Source organism: Garra rufa, chromosome 5, assembly GCF_049309525.1.
Source record: "Garra rufa chromosome 5, GarRuf1.0, whole genome shotgun sequence".
NCBI classification, from domain to species: domain Eukaryota; kingdom Metazoa; phylum Chordata; class Actinopteri; order Cypriniformes; family Cyprinidae; genus Garra; species Garra rufa.
This window is the reverse complement of record NC_133365.1, coordinates 18,491,437-18,515,128: the sequence shown is the minus strand read 5'-3', so window position 1 is coordinate 18,515,128 and position 23,692 is coordinate 18,491,437. Positions and strand designations below refer to the sequence as shown.

At 34.3% G+C, this 23,692-nt stretch overlaps 4 protein-coding genes across 4 annotated transcripts in view; 2 read left to right on the top strand and 2 right to left on the bottom strand.

Annotated features, from left to right (window-relative positions):
• Positions 1-469: 469 nt before the first annotated feature.
• On the top strand, positions 470-6,456 carry c5h11orf54 (chromosome 5 C11orf54 homolog). Its single transcript, XM_073840968.1, has 8 exons — positions 470-629; positions 1,259-1,357; positions 1,436-1,509; positions 2,043-2,144; positions 4,042-4,218; positions 4,531-4,680; positions 5,627-5,743; positions 5,835-6,456. Exons 1-8 carry the CDS (start codon positions 524-526, stop codon positions 6,006-6,008), a joined length of 999 nt encoding a protein of 332 aa, XP_073697069.1. The 5' UTR covers positions 470-523; the 3' UTR covers positions 6,009-6,456.
• A 1,048-nt stretch (positions 6,457-7,504) lies between these two features.
• On the bottom strand, positions 7,505-9,968 carry LOC141335859 (15-hydroxyprostaglandin dehydrogenase [NAD(+)]-like). Its single transcript, XM_073841413.1, has 8 exons — positions 9,924-9,968; positions 9,746-9,850; positions 9,497-9,620; positions 9,310-9,416; positions 9,129-9,222; positions 8,200-8,276; positions 7,906-8,066; positions 7,505-7,822 (listed from the first exon to the last, which is right to left on the bottom strand). The coding sequence occupies exons 2-8, from the start codon at positions 9,836-9,838 to the stop codon at positions 7,705-7,707; spliced, it is 774 nt and encodes a 257-aa protein (XP_073697514.1). The 5' UTR covers positions 9,839-9,850; positions 9,924-9,968; the 3' UTR covers positions 7,505-7,704.
• A 2,638-nt stretch (positions 9,969-12,606) lies between these two features.
• spata22 (spermatogenesis associated 22) lies at positions 12,607-18,937 on the top strand. Its single transcript, XM_073839623.1, has 7 exons — positions 12,607-12,640; positions 12,864-12,935; positions 14,133-14,271; positions 16,209-16,551; positions 16,744-16,849; positions 16,923-17,020; positions 18,746-18,937. Exons 1-7 carry the CDS (start codon positions 12,607-12,609, stop codon positions 18,935-18,937), a joined length of 984 nt encoding a protein of 327 aa, XP_073695724.1.
• Positions 18,938-19,405: 468 nt separating this feature from the next.
• The window catches only part of LOC141335698 (LHFPL tetraspan subfamily member 7 protein), a 210,578-nt gene continuing 206,291 nt past the window's right edge, over positions 19,406-23,692 (bottom strand). Inside the window, exon 3 of the mRNA XM_073841231.1 lies at positions 19,406-21,647. Coding sequence (XP_073697332.1) covers positions 21,421-21,647 — 227 coding nt within the window. The 3' untranslated portion in view covers positions 19,406-21,420. The remainder of the gene's footprint in view (positions 21,648-23,692) is intronic.

Here is a 23,692-nt window from a genome sequence, read left to right as displayed (position 1 = left end):
TGGTATACTGTCCGACTATGTCAATAAACCCCACCCTCAAGACTGATTGACAGTTAAGTTGTTATGCATTGGAAATGCAAGTGCAAAGGGATTGCGATTCCGTTTGATATTTGTTAGGTTAGGTAACAGGTGGCAGGACGCGGAGAAGCTGAAATAACAAAAGGGTGATTTTCCATTGCTATTTTAAAATGACAGGGTCATAACTCGTAGGACATTGCAAGTGCAATTGCAAATGGACTTTGTGTTTCCATTTGCAATTTGGCAGACATACACGGAAAAGAAAATGGAGACACAAATGCACGATTTGCAATTGCGTTTATTATGTCACACATGTATGCGTCCACAAATACACTTTACAATTCTTTTGAATATTGTCCTAAACATCATTCCATAGGCGTGTTTACGTTTTCTGGATGGCCAATCAAAGCGTTTTCGCGAGTTTATCAGGCCCCTTTTCTCTCTGCTCAGAGCCGTGTAAAGATCTGAACTGAAAGAAAAGCCCGTTGTCATGTGATCTGTCTACATGCATGAGCCTGACAGATCAATACACACACCGAGAAGGATGGCAAACACCGGCAAGATCGAAAAAGCCCAGCTGCACGTTCCAGATCTAGCGGAATTATGTCAGGGTAATCGGCGCATTTTGTTTTAAACTTGTATAGCACTTAGCATGACTTTTTTTATTCCTTGTTCTTGAGAAACCCAATTCATGTGATACGAGTACAGAATATATAGGCTGTTTGTTGTAGAAAAACATGTCCTAAAATATGGGTATTGTTTCAAGTAACGGAATTAGTATTGTATTTGATAGTGTTTTAAAGGAATTAAAGGTCCTAAAAGCATCAAATAAGAATTCAATAAAAACTAAATATAACATTACTAAATAAATTGAAATTACTATTTCAATAAAAATGTTTTACCCTTATCTATAGTTTATTTATACAATAAAACGTTACACAAAGAAATTAATAAAACGCAGTTTTTTTTTTACAATTATTAAAATAAAATAATTAAAACGATGTAAACTGTTTACCGATCAGTAACTCAATGCATCAGTGCATTCAGCCCTATAGGATGTCAGTATAACGTCCATTATTGAGACAAAAATGGACTGAGTGCATTTTTAACTCACCTTTGCAATAATAATGTCCTTACATGTATTTTACTAAGGATTTACTTGAGGAGTTGGTTGCAGCTCGGCACAAATTTCTTTAGTGTAACTAAAATATTTGTGTATGTGTGTTTGATTCTGTTAAAGTGCTGCAATCAGGACTGAATAAGAATTATTCTGATGTAAAAGTGTCTGTCGTCGACTGTCCAGATCTTACACAAGATCCTTTCGGGTTTCCTGTCAAGGGTGAGTACAAATGTTATTTCATATGTGTCAAGGTGTTACAGGCTCTTTGAACAACACTTGTTATTACTCTTTTATTAGGTCTGTGTGGCCAACCCCGTATCACCGATGTGGGAGGTGTACCATATCTGATTCCAGTGGCCCAACTGGACAAGGTGCATTAATAAACTCTAAATGTAACAGTCATAAAAAAAACATTTGTACCCTAAGCGATGCAAATTTCCCCTGTAAGCAAAGGTGAACAGTAACAAAGTTCTGTCCTTAAGTACACTTTTTAAGCATCTGGAAATTTATGACTAACTTTTCTCTCCAAGGTCCTCAACGTAAAAAGTTTTTGTTTTTTTAGACAATGTATCAGTAGGTTTACATGAAGTGATTCCTTAACATTTTTTGAACACTGACCAGTTGCAAATGTGATATTGTGGTTTTTAACATTCTAAAAGCTCTTTATTCCAAAGATACTGCAAGCTAGTCAGTGTATTCAGTACATGAAATGTATTATAAGTTGCTTCAAAAGCATAAGGTATAGCAGGTGTTACATACTAAAACAATAAAACAGTATGTTGACATAAAAAGTAAGTAAAAAAATCTGTCTTTACAACTTTCACTTAAGTAATATTTGACCAGCAGTATCTGTACTTGCACTCAAGTAATGGGGTTGTGTACTTTGTCCTCCTCTGCCTCTAAGGTGTACAACATGAACACTGTATCCAAGGAGGTGGAGCTGCCTGGTGGATTTTTTCTTGGTGCTGGTGCTGTTTCCCGCAAGACAACTGGGATGAATGCAGAGGTCAGTATCTAACTTATTTTTCATTGCGGAAGTAAGCTTATTTTCATGTGTCAGATTTCCGGTTCATAAGCCACCATAGGGCAATAACAGGAAGGATTAGTCATCAGTTTGCAATATTAAGCAGAAAAACCTGCTGTTTTGTACAGCTAAAAATAGCTGGAAGCGGATGAGACCAGAAGCCAGTATGGGATTACAAATTTGTGTTTAAGATATGCTTATCTTATGTTCTGACATAGCATAGCAACTAAGGTGAAGTACATTGTATTTAGCATTTGAGGTGAATTTAAGGTGATAGTTATTCAAATTATTCTTTTTAAAAAAGTTTGTAGAAAGAGGTTCCTACCAGTTCCTGTTCTCTTTTTGTAAGTCAGATGAGCCAGATGAGCCAGATTAAGCAATGCCTCCTAAATGTGCACTGCCGCTCAAAAGTATGGGATCAGCACGATTTTTAATAGTTATTAAAAACATTTTGTGTGCTTATTAAGGCTGCATTTATTTGATTTGAAAATTCAGAAAAACTGTCATACTGTCACATCACTACAGAACACATTGTTCATTACATATTCTAAAATGTAATTTATTCCTGTGAAGCTGAATTTTCAGCATTATTACCCCAGTCTTCAGTGTCACATGATCCTTCACAAATTATTCTAATATGCTGATTTGTTTTCAATGTGGAAAACAGTTGTGCTGCATAATATTTATTTGGAAACTGTGATTTTTTCCCCACAGGATTCTTTAACAAATAAAAAGTTGAAAATAACAGCGTTTATTTAAAATAGAAATCTTTTGTAACAATATAAACTACCATCTAAAAGTTTGGGATCAGTACATTTTTATCCTTTCTTTCTTTTTATTCACCAAGGATGTGTTAAATTGTTAAAAAGTGATTGCAAAGACTTGTTAGAAAAGATTTACATTTGGAATAAATGCTGTTCTTTTTAAACTTTTGTTCATCAAAAATCCTGAAAAAGAATCACAGGTTCCAAAAACAATATTAAGCAGCACAACTGTTTCCAACATTGATAATAATAGTAATTAATCTGCATATTGGAATGATTTTTGAAGCATCATGTGACATTAAAAACTGAAGTAATGGCTGATAAAAATTCAACTTTGCATTACTAGAATAAATTATATTTTAAAATATATTAATATAGAACACCATTAATTTAAACTGTAATTATATTTCACAATATTACATTTTTTCTGTATTTTTGATCAAATAAATGCAGCCTTGATGAGCATATAATAAGATCTCACTGATTCATAACTTTTGAGTGTAAGTGTATGTAAACTACAATGTATCACTGCCTTACTTAGACGCAGCGCATTCTCAATAAAGAAGCCTGCTGAAGATACCCAAGAGTCTCCTGGTCTCATGGTTCCAACACCAGACACAATAAAATGTACAAATGGCCGCACCCGCTCTTACGCAGAAAATAAGGTGGATAGCTGCACTGAAACTAGCAGCATGAAGTTTTTCCAAATTAAAAGGTTTGGACCTAATGGAATGAAAATGAAATTGTAAAAAATAAATTAATTAATGAGAGAAATGAAACTGATGTGAATTTGCAGCAGTATCAGTAAACAAAAATTTGTATTTGTAATGCTACATATATGACCCTGGAACACAAAACCAGTCGTAAGTAGCATAGGTATATTTGTAGCAATGGCCAACAATACATTGTATGGGTCAAAATCATCAATGGAAATCTCAGTTTCAAAAAATTGATCCATATGACTAGTTTTGCGGTCCAGGATCACATATGGTGATACGTTTCTGTATAAAGTACAAAACTATTATATCACTACAAAACATATTGTTCATTTTGGTTTAATATGGAGTTCAGTGAAGTTTGTAACACAGTTTCTGTCCTGTTTATTTTTTATATAGTTAATGCCTCTGGTGCTGACTGAAGCTGAAGAAAGACCTGCAGTGAATGCCAGTTATTTTTCATCCATCAACCCAGTGGATGAAAAATGTCTGCTGGAGAAATACAGCGACAGGTTCAATGACTGTGACTTTGGCCTTCTCGCAAACCTTTATGCATGTGAGGGCAATCCTGGACAGGTAAAAACCGTGAGGACTTTGTTCTTCATATCACACTGACAAAATCGCAGCACTATACATCCCATTACTGAGATTTTTGGTTATTACATTAAGTTTTTTTCTTTTGGTAATGGCCGTTAATAATGAAACAATTACCAGGAGTGAGCTATGGATAATTATTACAGAACCCAAAACTACTTGAAAAGCATTTATCCAGTATTTACGCTACTGTTCAAAAGTTTAAGGATTTATAATTAGTTTTTAAGTCTCTTTCTCACCAAGGTCACATTTATTTGATTCAAAAACAGTAAAATTGAAAAACTACCATTGCAGGTCATTGAGGTGAGAGCCTGCGTAAGGACTGGAGAGGAGAGTCTTGTGAGCTCCATGAGAAAGACCATGGAAGAACATTATGGGGAGAAGAGTGTGGCCCTGGGGGGAACTTTCGTCCTACAAAAGGGGAAGGCAAAGATCCATATCATGGTAACAAAATACCAAAAACATAATAATAATAAAAAAAAATAAACATTTGTAGGGCCTATAAAGCACACAGTCCAGATGTAATCTGCTTAATTTATTTAATAAAAAATGTGAAACGCATTTAGTTTCTAAATAAGAAATGACGTATTACAACGTATTACAACTATTACTATGCATGGCAGAGGCCAGGATATGACATGCTCAAAACAAAAACATTTCATATTGTTTTCTATATCAATATTATTACATAATAAATAGCAGTAATCTTAAATAATGACTTTTGTCTTAATATTGCAGCCACACGAGCCCCTGTTTTTTACATGTATAATTAAGATACAATTTTAAACAGTCTATTGTTATTGACAACAGTTTAAAATATTAAAGTAATTGGGTAAATGTATTTGACATTAAAGTTACATAGTATGGTTTTTATAATAATAATAAGTTGATTATAAAAGCTGCCCTTACAAATGTGTCCCTGGAAATCAATTCCAGGGGGCAAATATTGCCCCTTAATGGAAAAGTTAATTTCTGACTCTGAAGTGTACAGTCTTTTTTAATGCTTTTCATATTTAGTTGTAATTCTTGTGTGCGTGTTTATATATTTGTACTGGTATTCACTAAGTTATGGGGACCAAATATTGAGTCCCGATGGGGAAAAAAAGCTTATAAATCATACAGAATGACGTGTTTTGAATCTAAAAATGCAGAACGTTTTCTGTGAGGGGTATGTTTAGAGGTAGTGTTGGGGAAAGGGGATAGAAAGTACAGTTTGTACAGTATAAAAGCCATTATGCCTATGGAATGCCCACATAATGTAACTGATAAAGTCATTGATAAACTCTATACAATAAAGTAGCATCTTGAATTATGATTAAACTTAAAAAAAAATGATAGAGCAGGAAATGATGTGATGGAAGTGTAATCTTTTCACTGTTCTGTCTTTAAGCCGCGTGAATTCTCCGCCTGCCCTCTAAACACCAATGAGGAAGTCAATAACTGGCTCAAGCATTTTGAAGTCAGTGCTCCACTGATCTTTCAAACTGTCATGGTGTCCAAAGACCCAGTGAGTAACAACCATGCCATACCTCAATTTCACTGACAATCTTATTCTGCACCTGCATTCTGAACTAATTCCTGTTGCTTCAAATTCACAGGGTCTTGATCTGAGAGTGGAGCATACACATGGCTTCAGTCACCATGGTGAGGGGGGCCATTACTACATAGACACCACCCCAGACACAGTGGAGTACCTGGGATACTTCCTGCCCGCTGAGTTCGTCTACCGCATTGACCGGCCCACAGAGACACACGACATTGGCCGAGATTAAACTATTAACAGTCGAACATATAGTTGAAGTATTAAGCGATTTGAGCACTTTTCACAATGCAATCAATTTCAAGATGTATTTATGCATTTTGTACTACTTGATGGTCAAGCCATTTCAATTAGCTTTTTTCTTTATTAATTTCAGAGAGAAATTCGCATACTAACTAAAACATCAGTAAACTGATTGAGTTTTGACAACTGTGATACCTTTTTCTGAAGCATCATATGACAATGAAAACTGGAGTAACTGCTGCTGAAAATTCAGCTCTGCCATCACAGGAATAAATAACATTTTAAAATTGATTTAAATAGAAAACAATTGAGCTAATCAGATAACAAACTGTAATGCTATTTAACAGTATTGCTTTTTTACTTGTATTGTTGAGCAAATAAATGCAACCTTTGTGAACCTTCTTTCAAAAACATTAAAAAATCTTAATCATTCCAAACCGTTGATCGGTAGTGTATTAAACATTTTAAAAATATAGTGTTTGGTATTCATTGTAACACTTCAAAAGTTCAAAAGTTTACATACACCTTGCAGAATCTGCAAAATGTAAATTATTTGACCAAAATAAGAGGGTTAATACAAAATGCATGTTATTTTTTTATTTAGTAATGACCTAAATAAGATATTTTACTTTAAATACATTTACATATAGTCCACAAGAGAAAATATTAGTTGAATTTATAAAAATAACCCTGTTTAAAAGTTTACATACACTTGATTCTTAATACAGTGTTGTAACCTGAAAGATCCACAGCTGCTTTTTTGTTTTGTATTTAAAATGCTCACTGTTTTTTATAGAAACATCCTTCAGGACCCACAAATTATTAGATTTTTTAGCATTTTTGTGTATTTAAACCCTTTCCAACAATGGCTAAATGATTTTGAGATCCATCTTTTCACACTGAGGACAACTGAGGGACTCATAGGCTATATATGAGAAGATATATATATATATCATATATCAGAAAGTTCAAATGCTCACTGATGCTTCAGAAGGAATCCCGAATGCATTTGCAGTAGAGACAGGGGTGAAAACTTTTGAACAGAATAAAAATGTGTAGGCCTTTTCTTATTTTGCATAAATATCACTTTTTTTTATTTAGTACTGCCCTTTGGAAGCCACAAAATATATTTACATGTGTCCCAGAACAGCTGGCAGTTTAACTGTTCTGAACAAACAAGGGACACAGTAACAACTATCACTAAACAAAAAAACAAAAACAAAAAACAGCTGTGGATCATTAAGATAACAACACAGCTTTTGAACAGGGTCATTTTTATAATAATGCAATTATTTTTTTCTCTTGTAGACTATATGTAAACGTCTTTGTGAAATATCTTATTCAGGTTAGTACTAAATAAAAAATAACGCATTTTTTATGATCCATCTTATTTTGGTAAAATAATTTACATTTTGCAGATTCTGCAAGGTGTATGTAATCTTTTGACCTCAACTGTATATGCAAGCGAAAGAATAACAAGAAAGGGACCTTTCATCTGTTTTTTATTTAGTCAACATAAAATATTAGGTCTACCTCAAGTGTGCATATTGTCTACTGCCAGCTAGAACTGATGAAGATTTTATTTTCAGCCCAACAAAATTATAGGAGCATTTCAATTCTAATTGAATTAGGAATTGGCTCTGAAAATTATGGCTGTGGCAGAGAAAGAGGCTGATTTGCTACTTTCACATGGCTGATGGTTCAGGAAGGAACTCCACACCATCAGCGTCAATCTTCAGAATTTCTCCATTCTTGCTTTCATCTGTCACAAGAATAAGGGAAGCCTCGGCAACATCATCAGGCCTATAAAAATAGAAATGACATTGAAGTATAATCTCACTAAATGATTACTTATCATTGCAAAAGTATAAGGAACATTATCTCACGCCACAAATTCATTTCTCTCCTGTATCTCCCTTAGTCCTGTTAAGTATGAAAACCTCCCAAAATGGTCCTCTATATTAGGAGAGGACAGCAGGTTAGTCTTCACCACACCTGGACAGAGAATGTTGATCCTCAACCCAATTTTGGAGTTCCTAGTAACAGCCTGTTAAACATACACAATCCTATTAGCTTATTATTAGCAAAAGATGTACTACCCATTATCTTTCAAGGCTTTAAGTTTATATGAATTATTATATATACACAATTATGTATTTATTAAATATTACTAAACATACTGCAATAGCACGGCTGAATCCCACCACTGCATATTTAGTCGCTGTGTAGATGGGTGCTGCCAGCACAAACCCCAGACCTGTGGCCAATATGAAAAAACCTGAGTATAGATGTGTGTGTGTGTGTGTGTGTGTGTGTGTGTATACACATACACACACACACACACACACACACACACACACACACACACACACACACACACACACACACACACACACACACACACACACACACACAGTATATACAGTCAAGCCCGAAATTATTCATACCCCTGGCAAATTCTGACTTAAAGTTACCAGTTGTTTTTTTTTGACCGGAAATGACACCAGTTTCTCCCAAAAGATAATAAGATGATGTACAAGAGGCATCATTGTGGAAAAGAATATTTCTCAGCTTTATTTACATTTGAACAAAAAGTGGCAAATGAATGAGAAGATGTGTTCAAACTTTTGGTCTGTGCTGTATATTTTTCTGTTTATTAAAGTTTTTACACTACATTTGTGCAGTTTTCAGTGGGTTAGTGATATTTTTTAAATATATATAAATTAATAAATAAATATTTTTTAAATGGGTTTTTATACAAAACTGCTTTTTTATGTAAAATTCACTTTAAAAGACCCACATTTCTAACTTTAATTCATGGGGATAACATGGATAATTTCACATGGTTTAGTGTAAGATTTTTGCCCATCTTTTGGAAAATCCAGTTTTAAAAGTAAAAAAAAAAAAAAAGCTTTTACCAGTAGGTGGCTGCAGAGCTCCACTATTTGCTATTTGCTATTTGACCACCTGATAGATAATTTTTCACAAGTTTTTCCAGTTGAATTCATATCTACAGTACAGACCAAAAGTTTGAGAAGGTGTGTCCAAACTTTTGGTCTGTACTGTATAATGTCATTGATTGACTAATTTAGTGTATTAAGTTCCAAACCTGCAGTAGATGATATGTTGATAATTGCCCCTTTTTTATCAGGATTGTTGTTCATATACTGCAGAGCCAGATATGTTCCTCTCACCAGCCCGACCTATCACAGCCATGTGTAAACAGTACAACATGTTGCCAGATGAACAGACAGACAGACAGATGAACTAATGCATTATTAAAATCATACCATGTTAATGGCAATGGTTTTCTCCCACTCATTTTCATTGATGACCCCTGCATTGTTGTACATAATGTCAATGTGGCCAAACCTGTCCACAATTTTCTGAAAAACTCCTGTAAAGAAAATTTGCTGAGGTTATTTCATCTTCTTTAGACAAAAAATATATATAATAATAATAATAAAAAATCTTTACCAGTAAATTCCTCCTTAGATGAGACATCCACAACGTAAAATTCTACCCTGTCTTCTCCATATTCATCAACAAGCGCAGTCTTTAACTCTTCTCCCAGTGGTTTATTCACGTCAATGAAGGCCACCTGTAATCAAAATCAATCCGTAGTCTAGTATCCTATTGTGTAGTATATTACTTAGTAGTAGAAGAAAAATATAGCTATGAAGCTGGTCGACTTTGGGTACACATGTAAGCAAACAGACTGCTTACATTTGCCCCCTTTTTTAGCAGTATTTTGACAAAGGCTTCGCCCAAACCCTGAGCGCCTCCCGTCACCACAGCCACTTTGTTCTGTAAATCCATCTCCAGTCTCCTCTGAAATAAACACATCAACATTAAATACCATACACATTTAGAAAATTAAAAAAAAGTTTGTAAATAGAGTTACCTGTTCACCCACAGTCAGTTACAGAGATGTTCAACTCAAGCGCTGATTTGCACTGATGGTAACAGAGAAAACCCTATTTATAGCAGCTGTTTTATGTTAGAGTGAGTAGGTGTGATATTAAAATAATAATTTGCAATAGTTTTGCATTTCATGAATTTATGATATGTCTTGAGGTGAGCATATAATGCAATATCAGAACTTTTTTGTGTATTCACTGCAATGGCTTCATTTACTTATGATGAAGGGGATATATTTTAGGACTATAAATGTAACTTCAATATGAATCCTTGGTGATCAAATGTCTTTAAAGGGTAGTGTTAAGTTTATTATACACTGAAATTTCTACTTTAATTCCAATGTAAGCTGTGCTTTGGCTACATTTGCTAAATATCATATGGACTTAACACAATTCCAGTACTGTTAATTTATTACCCACTCAAAACTTTTGCAAACTTTTTAACAAAAATTTTTGCTGTCTCATTGTTTAGATTAAAGGAACACTCCACTTTTTTTGGAAATAGGCTCATTCTCCAACTCCCCCTGAGTTAATAAGTTGATTTTTACCATTTTGAAATCCATTCAGCCGTTCTCCTGTTCTGGCGATATCACTTTTAGCATAGCTTAGCATAGATCATTGAATCCTATTAGACCAACAGCATCGCGTTCAAAAAATAATCAATGAGTTTCGGTATTTGTCTTATTTAAAACTTGACTCTTCTGCAGTTATATCGTCTACTAAGACCGGCAGAAAATGTAAAGATGCGATTTTCCAGGCCGATAAGATTAGGAACTACACTTCCATTCCGGTGTAATAGTCAAGGAAGTTGGCTGCCGTAATATGGACACAGCAGGCGCAGTAATATCAAACAGCGCCTGAAATTAGTTCCCAGCTAGGTAACTTCCAACGAGGAACGCTCCCTGTGCATGCAGTTGGTCACGTTGTGCTGCGATGTGATATTACTGCGCCTGCTTCAGCCATGTTACGGCAGCAAACTTCCTTGACTATGCTAAAAGTGATATCGCCAGAACAGGAGAACGGCTGAATGGATTTCAAAACTGTAAAAATTAACTTATTAACTCGGGGGGAGTTGGAGAATTAGCCTATTTCCAAAAAAAGTGGAGTGTTCCTTTAAGGCTATATGCCAGGAATACAAAACTGTTCATTTCTTTGTCATTTACATAATCACACATACAAAAAGATCTTAGCAATCAACATAGATAATTCAGTGGATCAGGCAATGCTGACAGACATATTTTGTATATATGAATTCTCTGAGGTGGAAAACTATTGTGAGAAATCTCATTTCTGACAGTAACATAGGCCTACTTGGTTGTTTCCAGCCAGATAATAAAAGGGATTCAAAACTAACCATGAAAATAAGATTATTCAAATGCAATTACGTCTTTCACCTCTAAATCTCAGAGGAACGAACATTAATAAAGTATGTTTTAATAAAGCTTGTCTTTTTCTCTTTTTTGTTGCTATTTTAAAATGCATTTTATTCTTTTTAATATTTTTTAATATTGTATGTAGACATATTTATTTATTATTATTTTAAGTAGGCTACTTCTTTACAAAGAAGTCGACAAAGAAGTCAATCATGCTTGCAGTGAGACATATGTGACCCCGGACCACAAAACCATAATTAGAATGGGTGTATTTGTAGCAATAGCCAAAAATACATTGTATGGGTCAAAGTTATCGATTTTTCTTTTATCTAAAAAGTCATTAGGATAAGTAAAGATCATGTTCCAGTTCCATGAAGATATTTTGTAATTTTCCAACTGTAAATATATCAAATTTGATAAATAATATGCATTGCTAAGAACTTAATTTAGACAACTTTTCCCAATATTTAGATTTTTTACACCCTCAGATTTCATATTTTCAAATAGTTGTATCTTGACCAAATATTGTCCTATCCTAACCATACATCAATGGAAAGGTTATTTATTCAGCTTCCAAAAGATGTGTAAATCAAAAAAAAATAGACCCTTTTGACTGGTTGTTTTGTGGTTCAGGGTCACATGCGGTACGGAAAAGACCGCTGAATTAGTTTTTAATTCGGGTTCTTTAAAACGAACTGTTCGAAAGAACCGATTCGCGAGTATGACTCGGAGTTCACTTCGGAGCGCGCCACATCAGGACTGGCGCCAAAACGAATTCGTCGCAATAAACAGAAATGTTGTGACACTAAAGAATTAATATAAAGTTAAACCACATACACGACTCAAACTACAAATAAGGTCTTCTTATTTACATCTTTCCACATCACTGGCATCATTTCGTACTGGTAAGCACAGTTTGATTCTTACATGAATGACCTTTTACTATTAGCAAGAGCAGTTTAGCAAATCTTAAAAAAACCCCAGCTTGAGTCTTACATACGAAATCATTATAGAAGCGTTTTACTCAATATTTCAGCAATACTTATAGTTTTGTGCTGAGTTGAGAGAATGAGAACAAAAAATAGACAGAAAAGCACATTCATTTTCATGGAGTCGACACAAACACTGAATAACGTTAACGTTAGATCTTCATGGGAAACCAGACCTAATGCAACTGATAACTGATATACATATAAAAGTGAATTATTGGAAATGCATAATTTGACAATGAATTGTTTCACTTTTACACAATAATACTGTTAAACCTCTCAGGCAGTGTGTGTGATTTGTCAAGATGTGGAGGAATGAAAACCAGAGACCAACTGCAGGTAATTTAGCATTGTCAAAATCTGCCATCTACCATCAAAATAATCTAGCTAATTTGCAGTTTAGTATATTTATTATTTTCAGAATGCTCCTTGTACATAAATTTGCCTAATCAGTCAAAAATAATTGAACTGCTTATGTGCTAATACAACGCTTTGCTGCAGTTAGAAGTGTTATTCAGGTTGCTTGAGTCTGAAATCAAAGCAGAGTTTTGTCTTTCTGCAGGCTGTCTCTCCGTGCCTCTGTTTAATCAAAGGAAGAGGAACAGGCTGCCTTTGACATCTAATCCCTCAGAGAGTGAGCTCTTCACTACCAGCCACTACAATGAGACACAAACCACCTCCTCCACTGCTCTTCCCAGTATGTTTTATCACTGCATTTTATGCTACAGTGTTCAGATGTCAGATATTCACTAACTATAACACACTGAAATTAGTTGTCGCGTAACTTTAATTTCTTATTTTTGTACACTACCAGTCAAAAGTTTATAGACAGTAAGGTTTTTTTTTATGTTTTTAAAGAAGTCTCTTCTGGTTACCAAGCCTACATTTATTTGATGCAAATTTAGCAAGACTATACAGCAAATTTAAAATAACTGATTTCTATTTGAATATATTTTCTTTCTATTTAAATATACCTGTGATCAAAGGTGAATTTTCAGCACCACTACTCCAGTCTTCAGTGTTCACATGATGCTTTTCTGTCTCATAAAATATTTATTATTATTATTACGTTGAAAACAGCTAACACAATCTTTCTCAAGATTCTTTGATGAATCGAAAGATCATCATTTATCTGAAATTAAAAGCTTTTGTAACATTGTACACTATACCATTCAAAAGCTTGGAGTCAGTATAATTTTTTAAAGGAATTAAAAAAATGTATACTTTTATTTAGCAAGGATGCTTTAAATTGGTCAAAAGAGATTTATAATGTTACAAAAGGTTTCTATTTCAGATAAATGCTGTTCTTCTGAACTTTCTATTAATCAAAGAAACGTAAATAAATTCTTCCTAGCTGTTTTCAATATAATAATAATAAATGTTTTTTTTTTGAGCAGCAAATCAGAATATTAGAATTACTTCTGAAGGATAGTGTGAGTTATGATGCTAAAAATTCAGCTTTGAAATCACAGGAATAAATAATATTTTAAAATATATTCATATAGAAAACAGCTATTTTAAATAATACAAATATTTCACATTTATGCTTTTTTGCTGTACGTTGGATTAAATAAATGCAGGCTTGGTGAGCAGAAGATACTTCTTTAAAAATCATTAAAAAAAACTTTTGACTGGTAGTGTATATATTTAGTTATTTTTAAATACAGTATACTGAAAACAGCCAGTAGACAGATCATGGATTATATTTACAGATCATATAATTTATTTGAATAACACTTTTAACAAAGTTTGAACGGTATGTAGGCTAATTTCTTTTTTTTTTTTTTTTTATTGTGTTCTTTTCAAATATAACTCTTAAGTTTCTCTTTAGCTTTAGGTCAGAGTGGTCAGTGGAACCAGCGAACCTATCTTTCATCACAGCAAGCCAGCCTGAGATCTACTCCTTCATCTGGTGTGGCAGGACGAGGATATGCACCTTTACCTCACCCAAAAAAACCTGCCAATGTCTGGTACTCAACTGATGCTAAGAAATAATGACTGCATATCAGACAGGTCTTGAAGCTGTTGTATCCAAATCTGTGCGTTATTTATTTATAAATGCAGGACTGCATTTTAGAACAAATTAAAAATGTAAAGCAGGCATATAGCTAAAAATATCCAAATAAGTTTGGTACAGTGTAAAAAACTGTAAAGGAGCTATTTCTTTCTGACCTGAGCCTTAAGAATCACTTACAGTTGAGGTCAAAAGTTTACATACACCTTGCAGAATCTGCAAAATGTTAATTATTTCACCAAAATAAGAGAGACTTTTATTTAGTACTGACCAGAAAAATGTATTTTACATAAAAGACATTTACATATAGTACACAAGAGAAAAAATAGTTGAATTTATAAAGATGGCCTCAAAAGTTTAATTCTTAATACTGTGTTGTTACCTGAATAATCCACAGCTGTTTTTTTAATATATTTTTTTTGTGATAGTTGTTTATAAGTCCCTTGTTTGTATGGCAGTTAAACTGCTCGCTGTTCTTAAGAAAAATTCTTCAGGTCCTTCAAATTCTGTGGTTTATCAGCATTTTTGTGTATTTGAACCCTTTTCAAATAATGACTGTATGATTTTGAAGGTAACACGATGCATTAAGAGCCAGGGGTGTAAACTTTTGAACTTTTCATTTAGTGCTGCCCTTCAGAAGCTACAGAAGATAAGTTAACTAGATAAGTTAAATTTACCCTGATCTTCAAATTCAAAAAGTTTTCACCCCCCGGCTCTTAATGCATTGTGTTTCTTTCTGAAGCATCAGTGAGTGTTTGAACCTCCTGTAATAGTTGCATATGAGTCCCTCAGTTGTCCTCAGTGTGAAAAGATGGATCTCAAAATCATACAGTCATTGGTGGAAAGAGTTCAAATACACAAAAACGCTGAAAAATCAAATAATTTTCTGAAGAACAGAGCAATTTAAATGTTAAGGACAAACAAGGAACTCATGAACAACTATAATATATCAACTATTATTTTCTCTTGTGGACTATATTTAAACTTTTTTTATGTGAAGTATCTTATTCAGGTCAGTACTAAATAAAAAAAAAACATGCATTTTGTATGATCCCTCTTATTTTGATAAAATAATTAACATTTTGCAGATTCTGCAAGGTGTATGTAAACTTTTGACTTCAACTGTGTATAACATTTAAGTAACCTCAGGTAACATTTGAAAGGAAATATTGGAAATTTGGTAAAATCCTCAGGGCATCCAAAATTTGGAGAAATTTGTCATTGCATTACTTGCTCACCAGTGGGTCTCTGCAGTGAAAGGGTGCTGTCAGAATGAAATCTAAATAGCTGATAAAAACATGACAATAATTCACAAGTAATCCACACGACTCAAGTCCATTGTGAAGCAAAAAGCAAGTGATAATGCTCCAAAACAGTTCTAAACAAAATGTTGGTGGATTTTTTTGGCTTTTTCACTGGAGAAAGCATTATTATGAATTATGGACTTGTATTTTGGTCAGACGCAATTCTTGAAACATAGCCTTCAGAAAATTTACTTTTTGGGTGAACTGTCTTTATCTACATTAACATGAACTAACAATGAAACATAATTGTAAATCATTTGTTAATCTTAGTTCATGTTCATTTCAGCATACTCCAATACATAAATTTTTAATAACTTAATATTATCTGACTTGAGCTAACATGAGCTAACAATGAACAAGTGTATTTTTTAACTAACATTAACAAATACTGTAACAAATGTATTGCTCATTGTTAGTTAAAGTTAGGTAATGCATGTTATCTCAATAGTCAAGCGTGCATTGAATAATATTTTGAAGTTTGATAAAATACAGCTTGTTTAGAAGTTATTACCGCATTACGCAGATTTTTAGTTACACTGAAAAACATTTGTGACATAATATTTTGTATTTGTCACCATTTTACCTCTAGGTCACAGACAGGGCAACAGAGGCCTCCAGCAAGACAGGATTCGATGCCAGCAGTTGGGTCCCAGTTGCATGGTGGCTTTCCAAAGAGCGGCTCAGTATCACTCGGCCAGCCCAGATGGTCCAACAGCATCCAGAATCAACAGTCATTTAGCAGGCCGACAAATTCTCCCAGACTGCCATACGGTCCCCAGCAGTGTACCCCTGCAGCAGGAAGCACTCAGGGCCCTGGTGCTCAAAATGATAGAGGAAAGTGGAACTTCAGACGTGTTGAACAATCATCCAGTGGAATGTGGCCAAAAGAAAAGATGGACACCTCAAGTGTCTGGACCACCCCTCATCAGCAGGTGTGTGTTACAAGTATAAAGTGGCGTTCACATTCAACATATTAAAAAATCCAAAATACACAGTCTATTCCACTTTCCTGCAATGCTGCAAACCTGCCCGATTTTTCAAATATTTTCTGCCTCTCAGTATAAAATGTTGTTTTATTTGTTCAGCTAACATTTCTGATTTACTCTCTCTCCCCTGCTGGATAGAAGCCTCCCCGTGAGACATCACTGCTTGTTATTACCGCTGTTATTGAAGGCATGAAACACTGGAGCCAGTACAGAAACAGAGTACCAATGCTGTTTGAGATGTTTGGTGAGAAGACTATCACACACATGCAGTTCTCTTGATCTGAGTCTCTGTCTAACAGTTCTGTCTCCCTGCACAGCTACACTGGACTCTGCAGTTACAATTGGAGAACATGGAGCAAAGAAATTTCTCATGAGAGATGGTAAAGAGATGGTCCAGTGCCTTTACTATGAAAATGTGAGTCTGAGAATATTGGTTTCAAAGTTTGGGGTTAGTAAGGACGCAAATAAATTGTATAAAAGTGACACTAAAATGTAATGTTTATAATGTTAAAAAAATGCTGTTTTTAGTCATCAAACTTCTTTCTAGTCATCAAAGAATCCTGAAAAAAATGTATTACAGTTTCCACTAAAATATTAAGCAGTAATAAAAATAAAAGCAATTCATCATATTAGAATGATTTCTGAAGTATCATGTGACACAGAAGACTGGAGTAATGGGTGCTAAAAAATTTAGCTTTTCTATCACAGGAATAAGTTACATTTTAAAATAGAACAAAATAGAAAATGGTTATTTTAAATTGCAATAATATTTTTATATAATATTACAGATTTTACTGTATTTTTGATCAAATAAATGCAGCCTTGTTGGGCATAAGACTTCTTTCATAAGCATTAAACATTAAAAACATTAAAAAATCTTAAATGATTAGTTCACTTCAAGAATAAAAAAATGCCTGATAATTTACTCACCCCTATGTCATCCAAGATGTTCATGCCTTCTTTGTTTAGTTAAGAAATGAAGGCTTTTGAGGAAAACATTCCAGGATTTTTCTCCATATAGTGGACCTCAATGGTGGTCAACGGGTTGAAGGTCTAAATTGCAGTTTCAATGCAGCTTCAAAGGGCTCCACACGATCCCAGCCAAGGAATAACGATCTTGTCTAGCAAAACGATCTGTCTTTTTTTTTAAATTCTATTTTCTATTATTTCCATTAAAAAAGTATATACTTTTAAACCACAAATGCTTGTCTTGCAAGACTACATCTCGACTGCATTACGTAGTCACGTTAGAAAGGTCACACGTGATGTAGACGAAAGTGATGACCCAGTGTTTACAAAGCAACGTGCAAAGAAAGTCAAGCGCCCTTTACAAAAAAAGTTAAAACAACAATGTCAGATGATTTTGAAGCTGGAGGAGAAAACAAGATGGAGTTTTAAGCTCTATCCTACCTTTCTGAACGGGAGTACACAGATGAAGAATGAACCACGCATGACTTTTTCAATGTGAGTCTTGGACAAAGAACTAGTACAAGATGAGCATTTGTGGTTAAAAAGTATCTAATTTTAATTTTTTTTTTTTAAATTGCAATAGTTTCGCAAGATAAGAGCCTTATTCCTCAGCTGGGATCGTATAGAGCCATTTGAAGCTGTATTGAAACTGCAGTTCGGGCCTTCAAACATGTTGATCCCCATTGAAGTCCGCTATATGGGGGAAAATCCTGGAATGTTTTCACACTGAGGACAAGTGTTTATCAGGAAATTAAGAGTCTGAATTTTCACATCGCTCTCTTCCATAAAATGTTAATTAATAGTAAAAATTGCTTTCAAGCTCCAAAAATGAGGAAAAAAAGAATCATAAAAGTGTCTATACCACTTGTGGTCATACCGGAGTATTACTGTAGGTGGCAGTAATTTCCCAAAAAACACAAATGTTTTTTAAAATATGGAAGTAGTTGGTTTGTATTAGAGATGACATTACAGATACGAATCTGAAGAAACAATTAAAGAAACAAGATACTCTCTTTGGGTTATGATTTACACCTATGTATCTCCCATTGCACATTTTCTGTTTTCCTAAAAAGATTAACCGTTATGACTGCACACTGTCATGTGATGATATTGGCAGTGATAGAGACACCATACACTTTTATTTTCAAGTCATTGTGTATTTGTTCTTTAGGATCAGACACTGCCCAGACTGATCAGAGGTCAGGTGCATCGCTGTGTTGGAAACTACAACAAGCAAAAGGACATGATGACTTGTGTGTCAGTCCGAGCTGCTTCACTGTCAGAGCAAAGGAATGCCCTGGAGGCTGTGAGAGCGTCAGATGCAGAGATGAGAAATGTGGTGCTGGCTCTCAGTGAAATGTGATGTGGATCGAGTGAGTAACAGGGGGGAAATTAAACTAGCACAGACTTTTACTGAAGTTAGGATTGGTTTTGGTTTAGTTGTGAAGTAGTTAGGAAATGACCTATAATGGTCAGCGAATGTAAAGCAGCTTTATATTTGATTCACTTTGCAGATTAGATGCATTTATATTTTTTGATTTATTTTAATGAATATGCGTTTATATTTAAATATTTAATTTTAAATTATAATTGAGATGTATTTAAAATATTGTAGTTATAATTTATATGCATATAAATGTATTTCCTAGGCAACTGTGCATACTTAGTTTATTTAAATTTGTGGCAATATATTTATTTATTTAATCAAATTTCAATGCATCATATTTGAGTTCATATTTTCACATTATACTGTTAACTGGTGCATAAAAAAAGAAATTGTATTCCATTCCCAAACTTTTTTTTTTTGGTGTCTTCATTCAAAAGACATCGATTTGCTAAGTTTATGAAATGCTTTATTACAAAGAAGAAACACATAACAGCAATTTGTTAAGGATTTCAAAGGTTAAACAAACACAATGATGAGGTAACATCGCAAAATATAGCTTTCAAAAGGGAACCAACCATCAGGATGCCATGTTACAGAATTATTTACAACCAAAACATCACAGTGGTAAACCCACAGCACTAATCTACAAGATCTAAGATCTACCAGTGGTCAGACTTTACATACATGATCATAAACAGAACTCAAAAATGCAAGTCACCATCACCGTCAAGGCAATCGGAGGACGCCAGTGTGTACTCCTGCATAAACACATTTAAAGGGCCTGATATATTTGACATCTCATGCCATTTTGAAAGTTGTGCTCTGTCCTCTGAGCTTTAGTGACCCTTAACAGTTATAAGCACACACATCTTAGGGAGGAATGGGTTTGTTTTTCGCTCTCAGCACATCTATATCAATAGAATTTGGTGGTAAATCTACGAAAGAGGGCAGTTGAGTGCCAATGTTTTTAGCCGGTCCGAACACACAACACACAAATGAATCAACACAACAGCAAAAGTGAGCCAAGTGCAATATGGAATGATCCAAGTAGAAGCTTTAGCTTCACCGTATTGCTGTGCCAAGAGTAAATGCATTAGCACATTAGCTTAATTTGATCGTTACAGCAAATTTCCCAAAGAAATACATAAATCTGTCATGACAAATCAGGACCGAATCGGTTGTCCTGTCTCGTTCAATGACTTGCTAATTTAGCTTTCATCGTTTTGTACACTTCTGCAACCCCTTCAAAACAAAACAGGCCATCAGCTTGGCAAGAAGTGCCAACATTACAAACTTATCAGCTAAAACTAATCATCAATAAAGATGGAGACATAATCACAATGTTAATCCAACAAGAAAGCATTTACAAAATGTTTCAGAAGTAAATTACCTGATGAAAGGTACTTAAGTCTTAGCAATGGTCAAAAGGCACAAGTTGGTTAGAAGTTGGTATTTTCCAGAACGTAGTGTCTTAGTGTTAACTAAGCCCAACTTTAACTAAGAACAGCCTTGCTCCTGATTTATGTAATCCTGAATAATTCAGTACTAGTAGGTGTTACTGTAAAGAACGCAAAAGGAGACTTCACAACATATCCTGTTCACTCAGTTTGGGAAAACAAATGCTTTCACTTGTGGGATCATTTCACTTTCACATAAAGTCCATGCTTGTGGTCCATCCATGGCAGTTTGAAGCAATGGCCTGGTCCGTATTGTAAATAAAGTTCCTTGACGGCCCATACGGGGTTATGAGAAAGAAAATGAAGAAAATACTGATTCCTGTGATTTCAAATTTGTAGGAAGTTTCAGTTTACTTAAGCCACAGTGTAGGTCCTTGAATAGGTGCTAGAAACTGTCAGATTTATTGAGTTTGAGTTCAGTTTCTCCCGATGAAACTGTTCCTTTAAACCTGCTGGATCCATTAGAAGAAGTCTGTTTAAAAAGGGCCTACTGTTTATTTTTGTTATCCTTTCATTGCATGCTGTCAAGTCTCAGTAAAATATTGGAAATTGTTACTCAATTTTCTTGTAGTTTGCTATTTTTGGTTTTGATCCTTGCAAACAAAATTTCAAAAATACTAATTTGCTCCATGGTCCGTTATCCGTTATTTTCAGTAGTTAGTCCTTAGATGTCTTCAATTAAGAACAAAGCTTGAAAATAAATTAAAAGTAGGGAAAGACCAAAATCCATGTAATCCTTTTCAAATGAGTTTTTCACCTGGCAGGTTGACTATGATGAAACAAGAGACTTTGCCGAATTAAGGAAGACACTAGCACATCCAAAAAAAAAAGAAGCAATGAGAATCGAGGGGATGAAGGGTCTTGAGTTCTGCTCCAGAGCGGCAGCATCTTCCTGACATCATTATTAGCAACCACTGCAAATGATGCTGAGACTTTACAGTCTGTCCGACCTCAAATTGATCACTTTATAGTTGGATATTGTAGGAGGTGGTCTTTAGTGCTTTATAAAAGTGTGGGCAGTGGGGTGGGTGACAGATGCTCCTTGGGGGCGTACTTAGCGAAAAAGGGCAGGAAGAGGGTGAGCATGACACCTACGATAGCCAGCATGTAGCCCCATCCTATCTGGCACTCTCCGGCGTAGTAGATGTCGGAGTCTCCGCAGAAAGACTTCACCAGGCTAGAGTTGAGACCGAAGGGGTAAACCAGTAAACCGGATGCCATGATGACCACTAAAGTAGAGAGACAAGAGAAGAAGCAAATTAATTATGGGTGCATTTGAGATGAGTAAACAGTGGACATTTAGGTGTAAATAACACCGTAGGACAACAACAAAACATGGCTAAGTGTTAGCTTTGAATTGTACCATGTGTATCAAAACTTGTCATTGGAAGTGCACATAAAATACAATTTTATGGTATCTTAACACATTTCAATTTTGTACATAATGGAATTGAAATTCTTTACTTAATACTCTATTCAACAAGGATGTGTTAAATGGATAAGAAGTGATAGCAAAGACTAGAAAATATTTGTATTTTGAATATAATGCTGTTCCTTTTTACTTTTTATTCATCAAAAAATTCAAAGAAAAAAGTACCACAGGTTTAAAAAATAATAATAAACAGCACAACTGTTTCCAACATTGATAATAAAAGTAATAAATCAGCATATTAGAATGATTTCTAAAGGATCATGTGAAGTATGGATCACTGAAGACTGGAGTAATGGCTGATGAAAATTCAGCGCTGCGTCACAGAAATAAATTATATTTTAAAGTATATTAAAATAGGAAATCATTATTACAAATTGCAATAATATTTCACAATATTACGTTTTTTTTTCTGTATTTTTAATCAAATAAATACAGCCTTGATGAGCATAAGAGACTCCATAAAAAAAACCAAAAAAAAACTTGATCCCTAAACTTTTGAACGGCAGTGTAGGTATAATCTTATTATATATGAAAAACGTATTAATCGCATCAAATGATATACTGTGGACCCCACAGGACATAATTTTAAAAATGTGATTAACTAAGTGGTTTAAAATAATTTAAAAAAATAAATGAATTAATACATTAAACATACATAAATTAGTTAAAATTAAAAGGCCCACAAAATGCTGGGGGGACAAATAAGTTTTACTTAATAAAAATGATATATTATATGAATATCTACATTTAAATGTTTGTAAAATGTTGCCTTTTTTTAAATTTGGTTGTAAACAGAACAGTTTTTCCCATAATAGACCCTTTTTACAGACTCTGATGACACTTTTCCACATTTGTCTCTCTTCTGATGATCATAAATAAATCTCAATTAATTTCCTTTTTTTGTAAATTTATAGAAACAGTGTCATTTTTTCCCCTTTACTTTTGGAGCAGCTGGGAACAAACATTTAATTTGTTGTTTCGGTAACACTTTACAATAAGGCTCAAGAATTAACATGAGTTAACTACATTAGTTAACATTAGCTAAGAATGAACAATACTTCTACAGCATTTATTAATTAAATAGTTAATGTTCGTTTCAGCATTTACTACTGCATTAATAAAATCAAAAATTTGTGTTTATTAACATTAGTTAATGCACTATGGACTAACATGAACAAACAATGAACGACTGTATTTTTATTAACTACTATTAACAAAGATTAATAAATATTGTAATGGATTGTTCATTGTACGTTCAGGTTAGTTAATACATTAACTAATGTTAACAAATGACACCTTATTGTAGTTTTGTCGTTGTTTCTGTTCACCACTATAGTATACCCACCTATGACTAACATTTCTTAGAACCCCAGAAAAGTGAAAAGGGTCCAAAATCTTCTGACAAAACTTCACTAATGCTTGTAGTAGCAACAACAATGCTCAGGGTGGCAATAGAGAGCTGTGTCTCTGCTGAACTGAGCATTACTAGAATAAAGGCCCACAATACTGTTTCCAATTTTGCCATGGAAATATCAAATTTACACAAAACCATCAGCCCGTGTATGTCTGAAATCAAAATTCATTGAATGATGACTGACAGTCCCTGAATGTGGGGGGGCGGGGGGTGTACAGTGACGGAGGAAAACCATTAGGAGAGTTTCTGGGCGATCCATTTTCTCAGACAGTATCAGTGCTCACTGCCCAAGGCAGAACAGATGTGTTAAAATCATTAGCTGTCAAATATCTATTAAATCAGGATCCATTACTATGCTGGCAGAGTACACGCGTCTTTAATTTGATTGAATTATGGTCATAACAATTAAAGCAATGCCTAACTATTAG